Here is a 17531-nt window from a genome sequence, read left to right as displayed (position 1 = left end):
ATATACATAGCTCCCAACCCAGTGTCCTGCATTATATGTGGCCCCACCAAAAAAACAATAAACCAGTAACTCACCTGTCCGCCGGTCCCAGCAGCTCCTCTCCGTCATTCTCCGGGGCGGGCAGCGGGGTAAAGAGACACTGACTGTGCCGGAAGTGACCTGCAGCCTCTGTCATGAATTACTTCCGGCACAGTCAGTGTCTGTATACCCAGCTGCCCGCCCCGGAGGATGACGGGAGTGCGCGCTCTGCCGGGAGAGGAGCTGCTGGGACCGGCGGACAGGTGAGTTGCTGGTTTATTGTTTTTCTGGTCGGACCACACTAATGGGGGGATTGGCTACTATGTGGGGCGCTATATGGGGGATTGGCTACTATATGGGGGGATTGGCTACTATGTGGGGCCCTATATGGGGATTGGCTACTATGTGGAGCACTATATGGGGGCATTGGCTACTATGTGGGGCGCTATATGGGGGATTGGCTACTATGTGGGGCGCTATATGGGGGATTGGCTACTATGTGGGGCACTATATGGGGGATTGGCTACTATGTGGGGCACTATATGGGGGCATTGGCTACTATGTGGGGCACTATATGGGGGCATTGGCTACTATGTGGGGCACTATATGGGGGAATTGGCTACTATGTGGGGCACTATATTAGGATTGGCTACTATGTGGGGCACTATATGGAGGGATTGGCTACTATGTGGGGCACTATATGGGGGCATTGGCAACTATGTGGGGCACTATATGGGGATTGGCTACTATGTGGGGCATATATGGGGGCATTGGCTACTATGTGGGGCACTATATGGGGGCATTGGCTACTATGTGGGGCACTATATGGGGGATTGGCTACTATGTGGGGCATTGGCTACTATGTGGGGCATATATGGGGGGGATTGGATACTATGTGGGGCACTATATGGGGGATTGGCTATTATGTGGGGCACTATATAGGGGGATTGGATACTATGTGGGGCACTATATGGGGGATTGGCTACTATGTGGGGCACTATATGGGGATTGGCTACTATGTGGGGCACTATATGGGGCATTGGATACTATGTGGGGCACTATATGGGGGATTGGCTATTATGTGGGGCACTATATATGGGGGATTGGATACTATGTGGGCACTATTGGGGGGATTGGATACTATGTGTGGCACTATACAGGGGGATTGGATACTATGTGGGCACTATTTGGGGGATTGGATACTATGTGGGGCACTATAATGGGGGATTGGATACTATGTGGGGCGCTATATGGGGGATTGGATACTATATAGGGCATTTTTGGGGGGATTGGATACTGTATAGGGCACTATTCAGTCAGCAGCATGTGGTGACTGTAGGGGAGTGGCTATGGAAGGTTGCTATGGGGGCGTGGCTATGGAGGGTCGCTATGGGGGCGTGGCTATGGAGGGTCTATGGGGGCGTGGCTATGGGGACTGCGGCACACATGTCCCTCTTTGCAAAAGTTGGGAGGTATGGCGATATACAGTATATAAGGAGTCTAATCTCACTGGCACATGTGTGAATTGTCTGGACTTTGCCTGTGGCCCTTGACAGTAGTGGCAAGAAAATGGAAGAGCCAGCCACCGCTGAATATTCCTGGAGAGGAGGAAGGAGGAGGTGTGGTGAGACGTGCCAGAGTCCGGCACAGACGCTGAGCCACAACTCCTTTTTGACACTTTATTACAAGAAATGAAATTGTGCAACATCCCCTACACTGGCGCCTAAGGGGAAGGTAACCTGCTAACTAGTGAGCTGTCACTTCATTCACACTGTCAGCTCCTCCACAATGTTACCTGTATGGTAGAGTTCCTCCAGTACAGCGCGCAGGACAGGGGAGTCATGATTCTTATGTAAGACACAAAGACTGACCCACAATGCTATCACAGCTTCTCTTCCTCTGTCATACATATCCTGTAGTAACGTCCGGGCCAATGTTCTTCTATCATTTTCTAGACTCCGGTATTTCTAGAACACAGGAAAAGTGCAGGGTCAGAGGAAGGTAGGTATATGGGACAGATAAGGAACCCCTTACAATAACAAGCAGATCATGTGAGTGAGGGATCAATACTCCACCTGGACTGGACTGTAAATTATTGGGGTCTTCTCCATTAACCTTATAAAGCACAGGGACAATTTTTATTTTCCGTTTTGTTTTTTCCTCTCCCCCTTATCTTTTTTTTCTATTCACAAAGCCATATGGGGGCCTCTTTTTGCAGGAACAGCTCAACTTTGTAATGGCATCATTTTTAAATAAAAGTATAATACAAAAATTTATAAAATACAATTGTCATGTCAAGCTGGTTACAGTGATCCCTAACTGCATCCCAGCCCACTGTCCCTGCCTACTTGACGTGCTACCCCAACTGGACGTGGCAGACCCCAACTGGGCGATGGTCCCTATTCTGTTAAAGTGCCTGGGTCGTTGGGTGGTCATAAATCAGAAGACAATAGGGAAACCAGAAAACACACCAGGGGTCAAAACCAAGATAGATACGCAGTACAGAATAAAAACCATGTATTGCTCCAGAGCGCCGGACCACCTGTGATTGGCCCGATGCTCCAGAGCTCCTGATAAGCTGCTGAGCCACCATCCCATTTGGCCCAGCCTAGCAGCCTCCTAACCTGGAGTAAATGCCCGACTGATATTTGAGACTGCGTGTTGGCTAGTTTTAGGGTAGGTGTGAGACGAGCAGGAGTGTGGACAAGTAAGATCATAATACTGCCCACCCCCTTTCTGTTTTATGAGGGTCCACTGGACCCCTACCAGGTTTTGTTTTTTTCCGTCATGGAATTCATGGAAGTCATGGAATTCTTTCATTAAAGGGGATATCCAGTGCTACAGTAACATGGCCACTTTCTTCCAGAGATAGCACAGCTCTAGTCTCCAGTTCAGGTGTGGTTTACAATTAAGGTCCATTCACTTCAGTGGAACAAAATTGCAAAATCCCACCCAAACTTGAGACGAGTAGTGCTGTTTCTGGAAGAAAGTAGCCATGTTTTTGTAGCATTGGATAACACCTTAAACCCCTTCAGGACTGGACTGATTTTGGCCTTTAGGACCAGAGCCCATTTTTAAAATTACAACCTGTCTCACTTTATCACTGATCCTGAGATTTTTTTTTTGTGACGTATTGTAGTGACGGTTGTGACGGTTAGTGGTAAATTTTGGCCGATATACAAAAAAAAAGTTGTAAAAAAAAATGCAATTTTTTCATTATAAAAGTTAGCATTTTTCTCATTTAAAATTTTCTGCAGTCACCGCACAGGTTTAATCGTGTAATAATTTTATTGCCAGCGTCATTATGCACGCAGTGATACTAAATGTGTACTTTATTATTTTTCCAACATTTATTATTGTACTGGGGGCTATATGTGAATTTTTTTTTGTGTGTGTGTGTGTTTGTTTTTTTACACTTGAATTTTTTTGTCCCACCATTGGGACTTCACTATGCAATTGCCTGATTAAATTGCCTGATCAGCACTGTAATGCAATATGCCTGTAATAGGCAAAGATGATCAGACTCAGCCTTAGTCTGAGCCTGACCAGCTTCCGTAGCTGAGACACCAGGAGGCTTCGGGGAAGCCCCCTGACGTCACAGCAACCATCGGGGCTGTGTGATCTCACCGCACAGCCCCGATGGGGAACGAAGGGAGGATACTGAACTGATTGCAGCACCTATAGGGTTAACTGACGAGATCCAGGCTCGGCTAGGATCTTGGCAGTTGTGGCAGGCACTCCTGGGCCCGTGTCATCCCTGTTACGTACTGGCACGTCCATTGGCCGGAATGCTGTGCAGAAATGGAAGTGCCGGTAGGTGATTATGCGGCAAGGGGCTAAGGACCTGGTGGGAACCCATGATCTCTGCTCTGGACCATACGCCTTCCAATGTACCCAATATACCAAAGGAGCTTTGGACCCTAAGTGGTTCTAAATTATTCATAGCAAATTTGGTCAAAGGCAAGTATTTTACCTAATCAGACCACTTAGACCCAATTAAATACAGAGTTTTTGTGTAACAGTTTGGTGTGCCCATTTGTTTCAATATGGAAAGCTGGCGAGAATCACAGAATGATACCCGTAGCCTTACAGGGGCTTTAAAAAACAAAAACTGAAGCCCTCTATCAGAAACAATATTCTCAGGAAGGTCATGCTGTCTCACCATATGTTTAATGAAGAGCTCAGCAAGATTCTTAGAGGACCGCAATCTTTTCAACGAAATTAAATGGCACATCTTACAGAACCAATCCACTACCACCCAGATAACAGCTCTTCACTGAGAGACAGGAAGATCAGTCATAAGATCTATAGAGATGTGGGTCCAGGGGGCATTTGGGTACAAGTAATGGACATAGTTCATCAGCATGATGAGTACTTGGTACTTTAGCACAAGCACAGACCTCACACACGACCACATAGGAACCCACATCTTGACATAATGAAGGCCACCAGTAATTACGAGATACTAATGTGGTGAGCCCACGGATGGTGGACGGCCGGTCACTTGCTAGGTGGAAGTGTGACGCCACTCTTGTGGTGGATGGCCGAGATACAGCAGGACCTTAAGATCTTGTTACGTGACGCCAGTGCCAGGTGGGCACACAGGTGTGATGGCACGCCTGCTTTTAAGGTGTAAGGCCGGTTGTACCCTTTTCCCCTGTGGTCAGTGTCCTTCCGGGTTGCTACCGGGTCCCTTGGGATAGTGTAGTCAAGGTTGATACAGTCACAGATGGCTAGAGCGGTGTAACGACCCTCCCGAATAGTAGGACCCACCACACACAGAAAGGGGAGATGTCTCAAGGTTGCGGTGTATATGCTGTGTAGGTGGTAGCGAATAATCACAGACTCCGTGGATAACGTTGACTTGATTTACTATTGGCAAATGTGCAACAAGTAATACAGATGAGCTCTGATATACACTTGATAAAGATCCAATAAATACGTAAGCATAGAACCACCAGATCTGCATGATAAGTGCTGAGCAGGAAGCAGTAGTGTTGGTAGAGTTGTAGAGAGCAGGGTGCCGTGAGAGTCTCAACCCAAATAGTAATGTGCTCTGCCGGGATGTTGGAGGATATAGAAGAATACTTTTAGAAGAAGAAGAATGAGAAAACTTGTGCCTGTATATTGACTTTTTTAGAATCTTTATATCACCTTATGCCCACTAGCGTTGGCTGAATCGTACTAATAGATGACACAGGCCCCAGACCTTGTTACCTGGGATGAGCAGAGTGCTGAGGGTTCCCTGGCTGACACTCGCGCTGCGAGATGGAGTTCCTAGACTTTTACAGTAACTTTGTTCCACCCGGATCAGTTCCTAGCTCTTTGGCTCTTTAGTGGATACTGTCCTGCACTGTTGTTTCTCCTAGTCCACTGCATGGGTTGAGGTTGTCTCTGGCTAATTCTCTCCTGAGAAGTTTAACACTGCATCACACAGGGTATAGGCACTGAAAGAAGTTTGTATCAGAGCACTGCCCTGCGTCCTACCCATGCGGGGCACTGACTAAGACTACTCCTCTTCCTTACGGGGGGACCTGGCATAGGGCCAGGGCCCAGAAAGGACCCCTGTGGAGAGCAATCTGGTCTGCGTCCTTTCTCCACAGAATCCCGACTAAGACTCCCCCTTCACCCAAGGGACTAACTTCCTATCCATCTGTGGTTGGGTGAAAAGAGTGCAACAGAAGAACAGAGAGAAAAGGTGATAGGACAGAAGAAAGTGAAGATCCTACTGGTCCATAGATTCTGGTACACACAAACACAATAACCCTTTAAGACACTTCAGCTGTGCAGCTTCTACACTTCAATACATAATGTAGCGACATCTAGTGGTCATCTCTTAATACTACTTTGGCTGCAATAAGACCACAAAAAGTACAGACTTTTGCAAAGGGTGTAAACAATAGTAACACCCCTAGTGGGACACCACACCAATATCTTTGTACCAGACAATCTGAGATGCACAGATGCATGCAGAGTCATGAAGTAAACGTAACCGGGGTTGAGGGGGGGCAAAAATCTTAGCAAACGGACAATTGGCAGGAGCAATATGCTGATGGATTTTATTTACAATTGCTTTAAGGTAGGCTTCAGAGATGATACATGCAAAAAACAAAGAGTGGTCAGCACTCACAACAAAAAAGTCCCTTTAGATGGAATGTGGTGTTCTTATTATGGCTGTATGCCTCTCCACGAGCACGCGAGAAAAAACCCCCGGACCCAAGGGCATCCAACAAGGTATAAGCACGAAAGTACTCTCCAGCTCGCTTGATTACTTTTAAACCTTTATTGTATAATGTTTAAATGGCCTTTTAAACATTATACAATAAAGGTTTAAAAGTAATCAAGCGAGCTGGAGAGTACTTTCGTGCTTATACCTTCAGAGATGATAGTGGTAGGAAATTTCTTTAAACTCAAGCTATGTGCAACCATGTTTTTTCAATGTAGTTCTTTTGGACACAGATGACGTTCCATTAGCCCTCTTAAAGTGTACCTGTCATTATAACTTTCAAAATCTAAATCAACATTAAATGCGAAATAAAGCAAGTTTGCAATATACATTCATTATTTTTTTGTTGTTATGCTGTAAAACAAAGCTATACTTACTAGAAATACAGGTCCAATCTGCTGAAGGCAGCTATATAACAGCTATACTTACTGTATCCAGGTCCAGTCTCCTGAAGGCAGCTATATAACAGCTATACTTACTGTATCCAGGTCCAGTCTCCTGAAGGCAGCTATATATCAGCTATACTTACTGTATCCAGGTCCAGTCTCCTGAAGGCAGCTATATAACAGCTATACTTACCATATCCAGGTCCAGTCTCCTGAATGCTCCTATATAACAGCTATACTTACTGTATCCAGGTCCAGTCTCCTGAAGGCTGCTATATAACAGCTATACTTACTGTATCCAGGTCCAGTCTCCTGAAGGCAGCTATATAACAGCTATACTTACTGTATCTAGGTCCAGTCTCCCGAATGCTCCTATATAACAGCTATACTTACTGTATCCAGGTCCAGTCTCCTGAAGGCTGCTATATAACAGCTATACTAACTGCATCCAAGTCCAGTCTCCCGAAGGCAGCTATATAACAGCTATACTTACTGTATCCAGGTCCAGTCTCCTAAAGGCAGGTTTTCTGACTTGTGTTTGTTAAAAACAGACTAAACACAGGAATTCCGGCCACTACAGAGTCACGGCTCAATGTGTCCATCAATCACATGACTGCCTTCTCTCTGTGAGCGCTCAGATGACCTGGGATACACAGCACTTCCTGTTTTCTGACTGTTTCCTGTTTTTTGAGAAAAAAAAGAATCAGAAAACAGGAAGTGCTGTGTTCTCCATGATAATAAAAAAAAAAAGAATTTATATTGCAAACTTGCTTTATATCACATCTACTTTTAATTTATAATTTGAAAGTTATAACGACAGGGACACTTTAAACCCCAGACACTCTTTTCTCTGCAGCATTGGCCAACATCCAAGCCAGAGGATGCCTACTAGGCTATAATCTGAATATGAATAACTTTGAAGCAACACTCAAAGTCCCTAGTCATCCGTTATGGACTTCCTCCATACCACTCCTTTGGAATCCAACCCATATTACCCATATCTCAGAGTAATAATCCGCTGCTAAATTGTATCTCCAAAATATAAAAACTTCATTATAAAGCTAGAAAACTCTTTGCTTACTTAAAATTACCAAACTAAAGTGCCCAAACTACTGTACTGGTTCCAATCTCTTCCTGTTTACCTTCATCCAGTATATGAGCAGAAAATAAATTACCTATGCAGAACCTTCATTGTGGGTGCCAAAAGATCAAACATCATATACAAGATGGTGGCCCGAACTTTTCCAACTTACGAGCAGTATACTACCCAGCCAGTTTCACATTGTTCGAGATTAAATTTAAGATACTGACTACCATATTAAACTGGACCAAAAAATGGCACTCACCTACTCCTTACCCAACCTACTTTACTACTCGTTGAATTCCCTTCCTGGACAAAAGACAATCCTTTTTTTATTGTCCTCATAGCAATCCTGACAAAAAATTTAAACAACTCAAACTGATTTCTACCCGCTCTCTATTCACAATGTTGGTGCGCAACCCTAACTTTCAGAATGGGCACCCTAATTCCAAGAGTTGGCACCAATGTGTGACTCCATCACCAGGTAAAAATTGTACCAGGTCAAGTAGTACTACAGTATATCAGTCAGTCATTCAGTACAGTGGTACCTTGGTTCTCAAACTGCTCGGAACTCAAACAGTATTTTCAAGGAAAGTTTGCTTTGGTTCTCAAACACTTTTCGGGCACCAAGTCTTGAAGTGCAGTAATACCGCGGCAGTCGAACGGAAATTTACCTTCTAGGTCTTACATAATATGAAGCACAATTGCTATTCAACCTCTTTGAGACAGGATGGTGACAGAGTAAACCGTCCCTATAACAACTCCTGTATATAACATGGGGGGCTCCTGTATATAACACATAGCAAAGGGGGGGGGGGCGGCGGTATATAACACATGATAATATGGGGGGCTCCTGTATATAACACATGATAACACGGGGGGGCTCCTGTATATAACACATGATAACACGGGGGGGCTCCTGTATATAACACATGATAACACGGGGGGCTTCTGTATATAACACATGATAACACGGGGTGCTCCTGTATATAACACATGATAACACGGGGGGGCTCCTGTATATAACACATGATAATATGGGGGGCTCCTGTATATAACACATGATAACACGGGGGGGCTCCTGTATATAACACATGATAACACGGGGGGGGCTCCTGTATATAACACATGATAACACGGGGAGGCTCCTGTATATAACACATGATAACACGGGGGGCTTCTGTATATAACACATGATAACACGGGGGGCTCCTGTATATAACACATGATAACACGGGGGCTCCTGTATATAACACATGATAACACGGGGGGCTCCTGTATATAACACATGATAACACGGGGGGCTCCTGTATATAACACATGATAACACGGGGGGCTCCTGTATATAACACATGATAACACGGGGGGCTCCTGTATATAACACATGATAACACGGGGGGCTCCTGTATATAACACATGATAACACGGGTGGGGGCTCCTGTATATAACACATGATAACATGCAGTGTCTAAGAGTAGGTGTTCACCACTACTGTTATATTAGTGCAGTGTCCCAGAACAGAAGATTTGCTCCTAACTGTATGTCTGCACCTGTATTCTGACTGTTCCTGTTCTGGAAAGGTAATGCCACTGCAAACTGGTTATGTTATGTCTCGCAGTCAGTGTTCAAGTCTGGTATTTCTCCTATTTTACTATATATATTCATTTACTTGTTATCTTGGTATTCAATGGTGTGGTGATGCAATTGGCTTGGTGTCACGTGACTTCCCCGGCTGCCATAGTAATCCCAATAGCCGTCGAGCTTTGGCTGGGGTTAGTTTAGTCACTTCCTGTCTACCTCAGACCTTCTCTCCACCTTCAGGGGAGAAGGACGTGTGCTCTGCTGCTCCTTAGGGAGAAGGCCGCAACTCCGCGGTACCCACTTCAGTGCTGTCCAGAAGTATTCCGGTCCAGTCGGGACCTTCCAGATTCTCAAGATTCTCGTACTCACTAAAGATCTGGGTATCGTTCTTCAGCCACTACTCCTCTCATCATCCATTCTCATCAACAGCAAGTATTCAGTTCAGTCTATTCCGCTCAGTATCATTCTCCGGGACTACTACTCCCATCATCCAGTTTCCTCTCGCTCAAAGTAACGCTATCATCACAGCCAGGGCCGCCATCAGGGCAGTATTGGTGGTACAGCTGTCAGGGGCCCGGGCTAAAACTAGCATCCAGGGGGGCCCGGCAGTCCAGCCTCCCTGTATGTAAGCTCCTGACAGCTGTACCGCACAGGCAGGAAGACACAGGGCCTCCTCCTCACTCTCCCAGGGCCCCCTCCTCTTCCTCACTCCCCCGGGCCCCTCCCCCGCCCCACACAACCTTCTCTGGCAGCTTTCTCCTGTGCTGCGATGTCGGAGGAGAAGGGGGAGGGGCCGGAGCCGCTGTGTGAGGAGCAGGAGGAAAACAGGAAGCACATGGGTCCTGGAGCTTCCCAGCAAGTAAGTGTAGATGTGTGTGTAATCATGTGTGCTGGGGGGACGATGTGTGCTGGGGGGGGGGGGGGGGGGAGGATGATGTGTGCTGGGGGGGATGATGTGTGCTGGGGGGGATGATGTGTGCTGGGGGGGATGATGTGTGCATGTGTGCTGGGGGGGATGATGTGTGCATGTGTGCTGGGGGGGATGATGTATGCTGGGGGGGATGATGTGTGCTGGGTTGGATGCAATCCCTGATCCCTGCACCCTGTCAGCCCCAACCTCCTTGCACTCTGTCAGCGCTCTGTTTGCCCCCACATCCCTGATCCCTGCACCCTGTCTGCCCCACATCCCTGATCCCTGCACCGTCTGACCCCACATCCCTGATCCCTGCACCCTGTCTGACCCCACATCCCTGATCCCTGCACCCTGTCTGACCCCACATCCCTGCACCCTGTCTAACCCCCCATCCCTGATCCCTGCACCCTGTCTAACCCCCCATCCCTGATCCCTGCACCCTGTCTAACCCCCCCTCCCTGATCCCTGCACCCTGTCTAACCCCCCATCCCTGATCCCTGCACCCTGTCTAACCCCCCATCCCTGATCCCTGCACCCTGTCTAACCCCCATATCCCTGATCCCTGCACCCTGTCTGCCCCCATATCCCTGATCCCTGCACCCTGTCTAACCCCCCATCCCTGATCCCTGCACCCTGTCTGCCCCCACATCCCTGATTCCTGCACCCTGTCTGCCCCCCCATCCCTGATCCCTGCACCCTGTCTAACCCCCCATCCCTGATCCCTGCACCCTGTCTAACCCCCATCCCTGATCCCTGCACCCCGTCTAACCCCCATCCCTGATCCCTGCACCCTGTCTAACCCCCATCCCTGATCCCTGCACCCCGTCTAACCCCCCATCCCTGATCCCTGCACCCTGTCTAACCCCCATCCCTGATCCCTGCACCCCGTCTAACCCCCCATCCCTGATCCCTGCACCCTGTCTAACCCCCCATCCCTGATCCCTGCACCCTGTCTAACCCCCCATCCCTGATCCCTGCACCCTGTCTAACCCCCCATCCCTGATCCCTGCACCCTGTCTAACCCCCCATCCCTGATCCCTGCACCCTGTCTAACCCCCCATCCCTGATCCCTGCACCCTGTCTAACCCCCATATCCCTGATCCCTGCACCCTATCTGCCCCCATATCCCTGATCCCTGCACCCTGTCTAACCCCCCATCCCTGATCCCTGCACCCTGTCTGCCCCCACATCCCTGATTCCTGCACCCTGTCTGACCCCCCATCCCTGATCCCTGCACCCTGTCTAACCCCCCATCCCTGATCCCTGCACCCTGTCTGCCCCCACATCCCAGCAGTATTATTTGGTACCAATGCGTAGACATATTTTGTGGCCATGTGTAGGGGGTTTGTGCTCCTGATCTTTTAAGACCCCAGCAACACTCCTCTCAGACCACCTTCTTTATTTAACTATGACTGTGTAGTGGTTTAATGTCTAAGCACTTGGGGCCCCACTTTTAAATTGTGCCCAGGGCCACATTTGACCTAAAACCGGCCCTGGCCCTTGGGTTCCATAGTTTTTATTTTATTAATAGTGCACGGAAGTTGGCTGGCGTGGGATGTATCCAAAGAGACCGAGCTTTCCAGAATTATCCCAAAGCCACCCAGTTACTTCAAAGACATCAGTCAAAAATACGTCCCATGTTTTTTTGTTAATGGGGGGCCCAGACACTCCGGCTGTATGGGGCCCTGAAATTTCTGATGGCGGCCCTGATCACAGCCTATTGCAGCATCACCCATTTCTCAGTTATATTCAAGTTTGCCTCAATCCTGGTTGCGTCCAGAGAGACTGTTGCCATTGACTACTACCGTTATAATAAACGCACAACTGCCGTTGTTTTTGAACCCTGCCATTGGTCTAGTTATTGGTGCCTTGACTAGGACCAACGAAGAATTGCTCGGGTCCCGCATGGTCAGGACCCCGCTGGTTAGTCAGCTCCCCTCGTGCCAATACCGTGACCTAACAACTGACAACTGGCTACCCGGGTGTTCCCGACTACTACTACCCTCAGCGGGAAGCCCCAGCGCATTATCATGTATAGGTTGGTACAGTGTGTTAATGGCTCTGGGGCTGAAGCCTGTACAATGCTTCTTGATGTCACTGTATTACTTGCGCAGCTGAACTTCAAAAGTATGTAAGGGTTAACTGATTCTTGTATTGATTGTATACAATCACTCATGCCACTGTCTGCTGGTTATTCATCTTGATCAACCCCTGAGCCAACTACCTCAGGTCAGAAACCTAAGACAAAGGGTTATCCTAATCCTTTGCCCAATTAGATCCTCCCCCTGAAGAAAAAGTATACATAGTGGGGTGGGGACTAGTTGGGGCAGAATAGGGTCAGTAGTTGTTCCTGTCACTATGGCCCCATTCACACTGAGCAAGAACGTCAGAACGTCATTTCTTTGAGCGGAGAACGGCGGCTGCGGAGGAGCGCGTGCCCTCTCATTCACTCACAGTGAGACACTGAGCAAGGCAGGATTTGCGCGGAATTTCGACGTTCTTGCTCAGTGTGAACGGGGTCTATATGAGCAAGATTGTATCCAGAGAACCTGCTGAAGTAACTCTTCCACGGCTTGGTCAGGCGGTCAGGACCCATGTGCGGGCCTATTTCTTATTTCTCCTAACCCCTACTACGGTAGTCATGTCTGGCTAGAGCACCGTGAGGAGAGGTTGTGGTGAAAGAAGGGACTAACCTATCCACGCTACACTTCCTCTCCCCATGTAACTACTTCCTACAGCATGTAGGTAACAGTTCCTGTGAGTGGTGGAGAAGAGAGTGCGAGAAGAGAGGAGGCTAGAGATAGGTAAAAGGGAAGGGTCTCTCTCATTGGTGCACAGAACCATATGGTACAAAACCAGTAACCCTTAAATGACTAGAGCTGTGCAACCTATATACGTAAATACACAGTGACATCTAGTGGAAAACGTATACAATACTTCATCACCATTTCACTTTAGAAGTACCAGGCTTTTGCGAGGGGTGTTCAAAGTAGAAACCACACCACACACGACAATGGCCTCTCACCTTTACATCAGGGATATTTCGAGCTTTGAGCTCTCTGAGAAGTGAGTGAGGGCTCAGGTTCTCCACAATGAGCTGCAGATCATCCTGGAAATATTCATACGTCATTCTCAGGACATGATCTTCATACTGACAAATCTTCTGGTGAAACTCCCGGGTGTCGTCATCTAGGAAACAATAGGAGACACAAGAATGACGTCTTCTAGAACCTGCAGCACACTGACAGCATCTTATGGATAATCACTGGTGGTGGTGGTGGTGGGGGGGGGAGTTCTATCAGCCTCTAGTGAGAGGCAAGGTTGTTCCTCTCATAACTATCAGTCACTGGTGACAGGCGGGGGGCACGCTCCTCATAGCTATCAGTCACTGGTGAGAGGTGGGGGCGCTCTCCTCATAACTATCAGTCACTGGTGACAGGCAGGGGGGCGCTCTCATAACTATCAGTCACTGGTGAGAGGTGGGGGCGCTCTCCCCATAGCTATCAGTCACTGGTGAGAGGTGGGGGCGCTCTCCTCATAGCTATCAGTCACTGGTGAGAGGTGGGGGCGCTCTCCTCATAGCTATCAGTCACTGGTGAGAGGTGGGGGCGCTCTCCTCATAGCTATTAGTCACTGGTGAGAGGTGGGGGTGCTCTCCTCATAGCTATCAGTCACTGGTAAGAGGCAAAGTTGCTCCTCTTATAACTATCAGTCACTGGTGAGGGGCGGCGCTCTCCTCATAACTATCAGTCACTGGTGAGGGGCGGGGGGGGGGCTCTCCTCATAACTATCAGTCACTGGTGAGGGGCGGGGGGGGGGGCACTCTCCTCATAACTATCAGTCACTGGTGAGAGGTGGGGGCGCTCTCCTCATAACTATCAGTCACTGGTGAGAGGTGGGGGCGCTCTACTCATAACTATCAGTCACTGGTGAGAGGTGGGGGCGCTCTACTCATAACTATCAGTCACTGGTAAGAGGCAAAGTTGCACCTCTCATAACTATCAGTCACTGGTGAGAGGTGGGGGCGCTCTCCTCATAACTATCAGTCACTGGTGAGAGGTGGGGGCGCTCTCCTCATAACTATCAGTCACTGGTGACAGGCGGGGGGCGCTCTCCTCATAACTATCAGTCACTGTTGGGGGGTGGGGGCATTCTCCTTATGACTATCAGTCACTGGTGACAGGCGGGGGCACTCTCCTCATAGCTATCAGTCACTGGTGACAGGTGGGGGGGGGCGCTCTCCTCATAACTATCAGTCACTGGTGAGAGGCGGGGGCGCTCTCCTCATAACTATCAGTCACTGGTGATAGGCGGGGGGTGGGGTGGATCTCCTCATAACTATCAGTCACTGGTGAGAGGTGGGGGGGCGCTCTCCTCATAGCTATCAGTCACTGGTGAGAGGTGGGGGCGCTCTCCTCATAGCTATCAGTCACTGGTGAGAGGTGGGGGCGCTCTCCTCATAACTATCAGTCACTGGTGACAGACGGGGATCTCCTCATAGCTATCAGTCACTGGTGACAGGCGGGGGACGCTCTCCTCATAACTATCAGTCACTGGTGAGGGGCGGCGCTCTCCTCATAACTATCAGTCACTGGTGACAGGCGGGGGACGCTCTCCTCATAACTATCAGTCACTGGTGAGAGGTGGGGGGGGGCGCTCTCCTCATAACTATCAGTCACTGGTGACAGGCGGGGGGCATTCTCCTTATAACTATCAGTCATTGTTGGGGGGTGGGGGCATTCTTCTTATAACTATAAGTCACTGGTGATAGGTGGGGGGGGGGGGCTCTCCTCATAGCCATCAGTCACTGGTGAGAGGTGGTGGTGGTGTGGGGGCTCTCCCCATAGCTATCAGTCACTGGTGAGAGGTGTGGGGGGGGGGCTCTCCCCATAACTATCCGTCACTGGTGAGAGGTGGGGGGGCGCTCTCCTCATAGCTATCAATCACTGGTGACAGGTCGGGGGCGCTCTCCTCATAACTATCAGTCACTGGTGAGAGGTGGGGGCGCTCTCCTCATAGCTATCAGTCACTGGTGAGAGGTGGGGGCGCTCTCCCCATAACTATCAGTCACTGGTGAGAGGTGGGGGCGCTCTCCTCATAACTATCAGTCACTGGTGAGGGGCGGGGGGCTCTCCCCATAACTATCAGTCACTGGTGAGAGGTGGGGGCGCTCTCCCCATAACTATCAGTCACTGGTGAGAGGTGGGAGGCTCTCCCCATAACTATCAGTCACTGGTGAGAGGTGGGAGGCTCTCCCCATAACTATCAGTCACTGGTGAGAGGTGGGGGGCGCTCTCCTCATAACTATCAGTCACTGGTGAGAGGTGGGAGGCTCTCCCCATAACTATCAGTCACTGGTGAGAGGTGGGGGGCGCTCTCCTCATAACTATCAGTCACTGGTGAGAGGTGGGGGGCTCTCCCCATAACTATCAGTCACTGGTGAGAGGTGGGGGGCTCTCCCCATAACTATCAGTCACTGGTGAGAGGTGGGAGGCGCTCTCCTCATAACTATCAGTCACTGGTGAGAGGTGGGGGCGCTCTCCCCATAACTATCAGTCACTGGTGAGAGGTGGGGGCGCTCTCCCCATAACTATCAGTCACTGGTGAGAGGTGGGGGCGCTCTCCTCATAGCTATCAGTCACTGGTGAGAGGTGGGGGCGCTCTCCTCATAACTATCAGTCACTGGTGAGAGGTGGGGGGCTCTCCCCATAACTATCAGTCACTGGTGAGAGGTGGGGGCGCTCGCCTCATAACTATCAGTCACTGGTGAGAGGTGGGGGCGCTCTCCTCATAGCTATCAGTCACTGGTGACAGGCGGGGGTGCTCTCCTCATAGCTATCAGTCACTGGTGAGGGGCGGGGGGGGGGGCGCTCTCCCCATAGCTATCAGTCACTGGTGAGAGGTGGGGGCGCTCTCCTCATAACTATCAGTCACTGGTGAGAGGTGGGGGGCTCTCCCCATAACTATCAGTCACTGGTGAGAGGTGGGGGGCGCTCTCCTCATAACTATCAGTCACTGGTGAGAGGTGGGGGGCTCTCCTCATAACTATCAGTCACTGGTGAGAGGTGGGGGGCTCTCCCCATAACTATCAGTCACTGGTGAGAGGTGGGGGGCGCTCTCCTCATAACTATCAGTCACTGGTGAGAGGTGGGGGGCGCTCTCCTCATAACTATCAGTTACTGGTGAGAGGTGGGGGCGCTCGCCTCATAACTATCAGTCACTGGTGAGAGGTGGGGGCGCTCTCCTCATAGCTATCAGTCACTGGTGACAGGCGGGGGTGCTCTCCTCATAGCTATCAGTCACTGGTCAGAGGTGGGGGCGCTCTCCTCATAACTATCAGTCACTGGTGAGAGGTGGGGGCGCTCTCCTCATAACTATCAGTCACTGGTGAGAGGTGGGGGGCGCTCTCCTCATAACTATCAGTCACTGGTGAGAGGTGGGGGCGCTCTCCTCATAACTATCAGTCACTGGTGAGAGGTGGGGGCGCTCTCCTCATAACTATCAGTCACTAATGAGCGGCATCAGGGACAAAACTACTACATCTCCCCCCCACCCCCGAGCCATCATCATTTGCAGCAAATGGTGGCCGAGCAGGACTACATTTGACGGCTTAGTAGTCAATCAAGGAGGCCCAATCAAAAGTTTGGTATGGGGCCCAGCCATTTCTAGTTACGCCCCTGGAATTTACACTATAATTAAAGGAGAAGTCCAACGAAAGGACAAAAACTGCAGGCAAGCTGGTGGAGGCAGGAAAATACAGCGACTACACACTACTTCTCCACACTACATCCACTATACATTACATCTCCACACTACATATACAGTACATACACTATACATTACATCTCCACACTACATATACACTACATACACTATACATTATGCGATGCCCTGGCCCCTGGGGGCCACTTCCGCAGTGCTGGTGTTATGAGTGGGCAATGACCGGGGCAGCTGCAGGGTGTATACTTGTCACGGTATAGGCCTGAGGGCGGCACAGCTGTAGGGCCGGTCTGTGGAATCTGCGGGTGATGATGGGCATGCGATTCTTCGCTGCACTTAGTCAGGGCACCAGTTAGTGGACACCAATGCCAGGGTTCAGTAACAGCGGTTTTATTATAGATGAGGTAACTAGTAGCAACAGTTCTGTCCGGATGCAACCGGGTATATAGCAGGCTTTGACAAATAAGGCAGGAGTGGTGCTGCATAGGCTGTGAGAATACGTGCCGGATGATGGGAGTAGGAGTATGAGAGAAATAGCGGTGCTGGGTGGATTAGCTTGAGAATAATACTTGCTGTGAATCCTTGCAGCGATGAGGAGAGATAACG

The 17531-nt window shown here is 49.5% G+C and overlaps 1 protein-coding gene across 3 annotated transcripts in view; it reads right to left on the bottom strand.

Moving 5' to 3' along the window:
- Positions 1-17531, bottom strand: part of LOC138792217 (NACHT, LRR and PYD domains-containing protein 3-like) — a 105481-nt gene that overhangs the window by 50831 nt on the left and 37119 nt on the right. For all 3 annotated transcript variants that reach the window (XM_069969360.1, XM_069969362.1, XM_069969361.1), the window contains exons 3-4: positions 13231-13394; positions 1814-1985 (exon numbers count right to left, since the gene is read on the bottom strand). In XM_069969360.1, the coding sequence (XP_069825461.1) occupies positions 1814-1985; positions 13231-13394 (336 nt within the window). The remainder of the gene's footprint in view (positions 1-1813; positions 1986-13230; positions 13395-17531) is intronic.

The sequence above is a fragment of the Dendropsophus ebraccatus genome, chromosome 5, assembly GCF_027789765.1.
Source record: "Dendropsophus ebraccatus isolate aDenEbr1 chromosome 5, aDenEbr1.pat, whole genome shotgun sequence".
Lineage (NCBI taxonomy): Eukaryota > Metazoa > Chordata > Amphibia > Anura > Hylidae > Dendropsophus > Dendropsophus ebraccatus.
The sequence above is the reverse complement of the archived record's forward strand: the minus strand, read 5'-3'. Positions and strand labels throughout refer to the sequence as shown.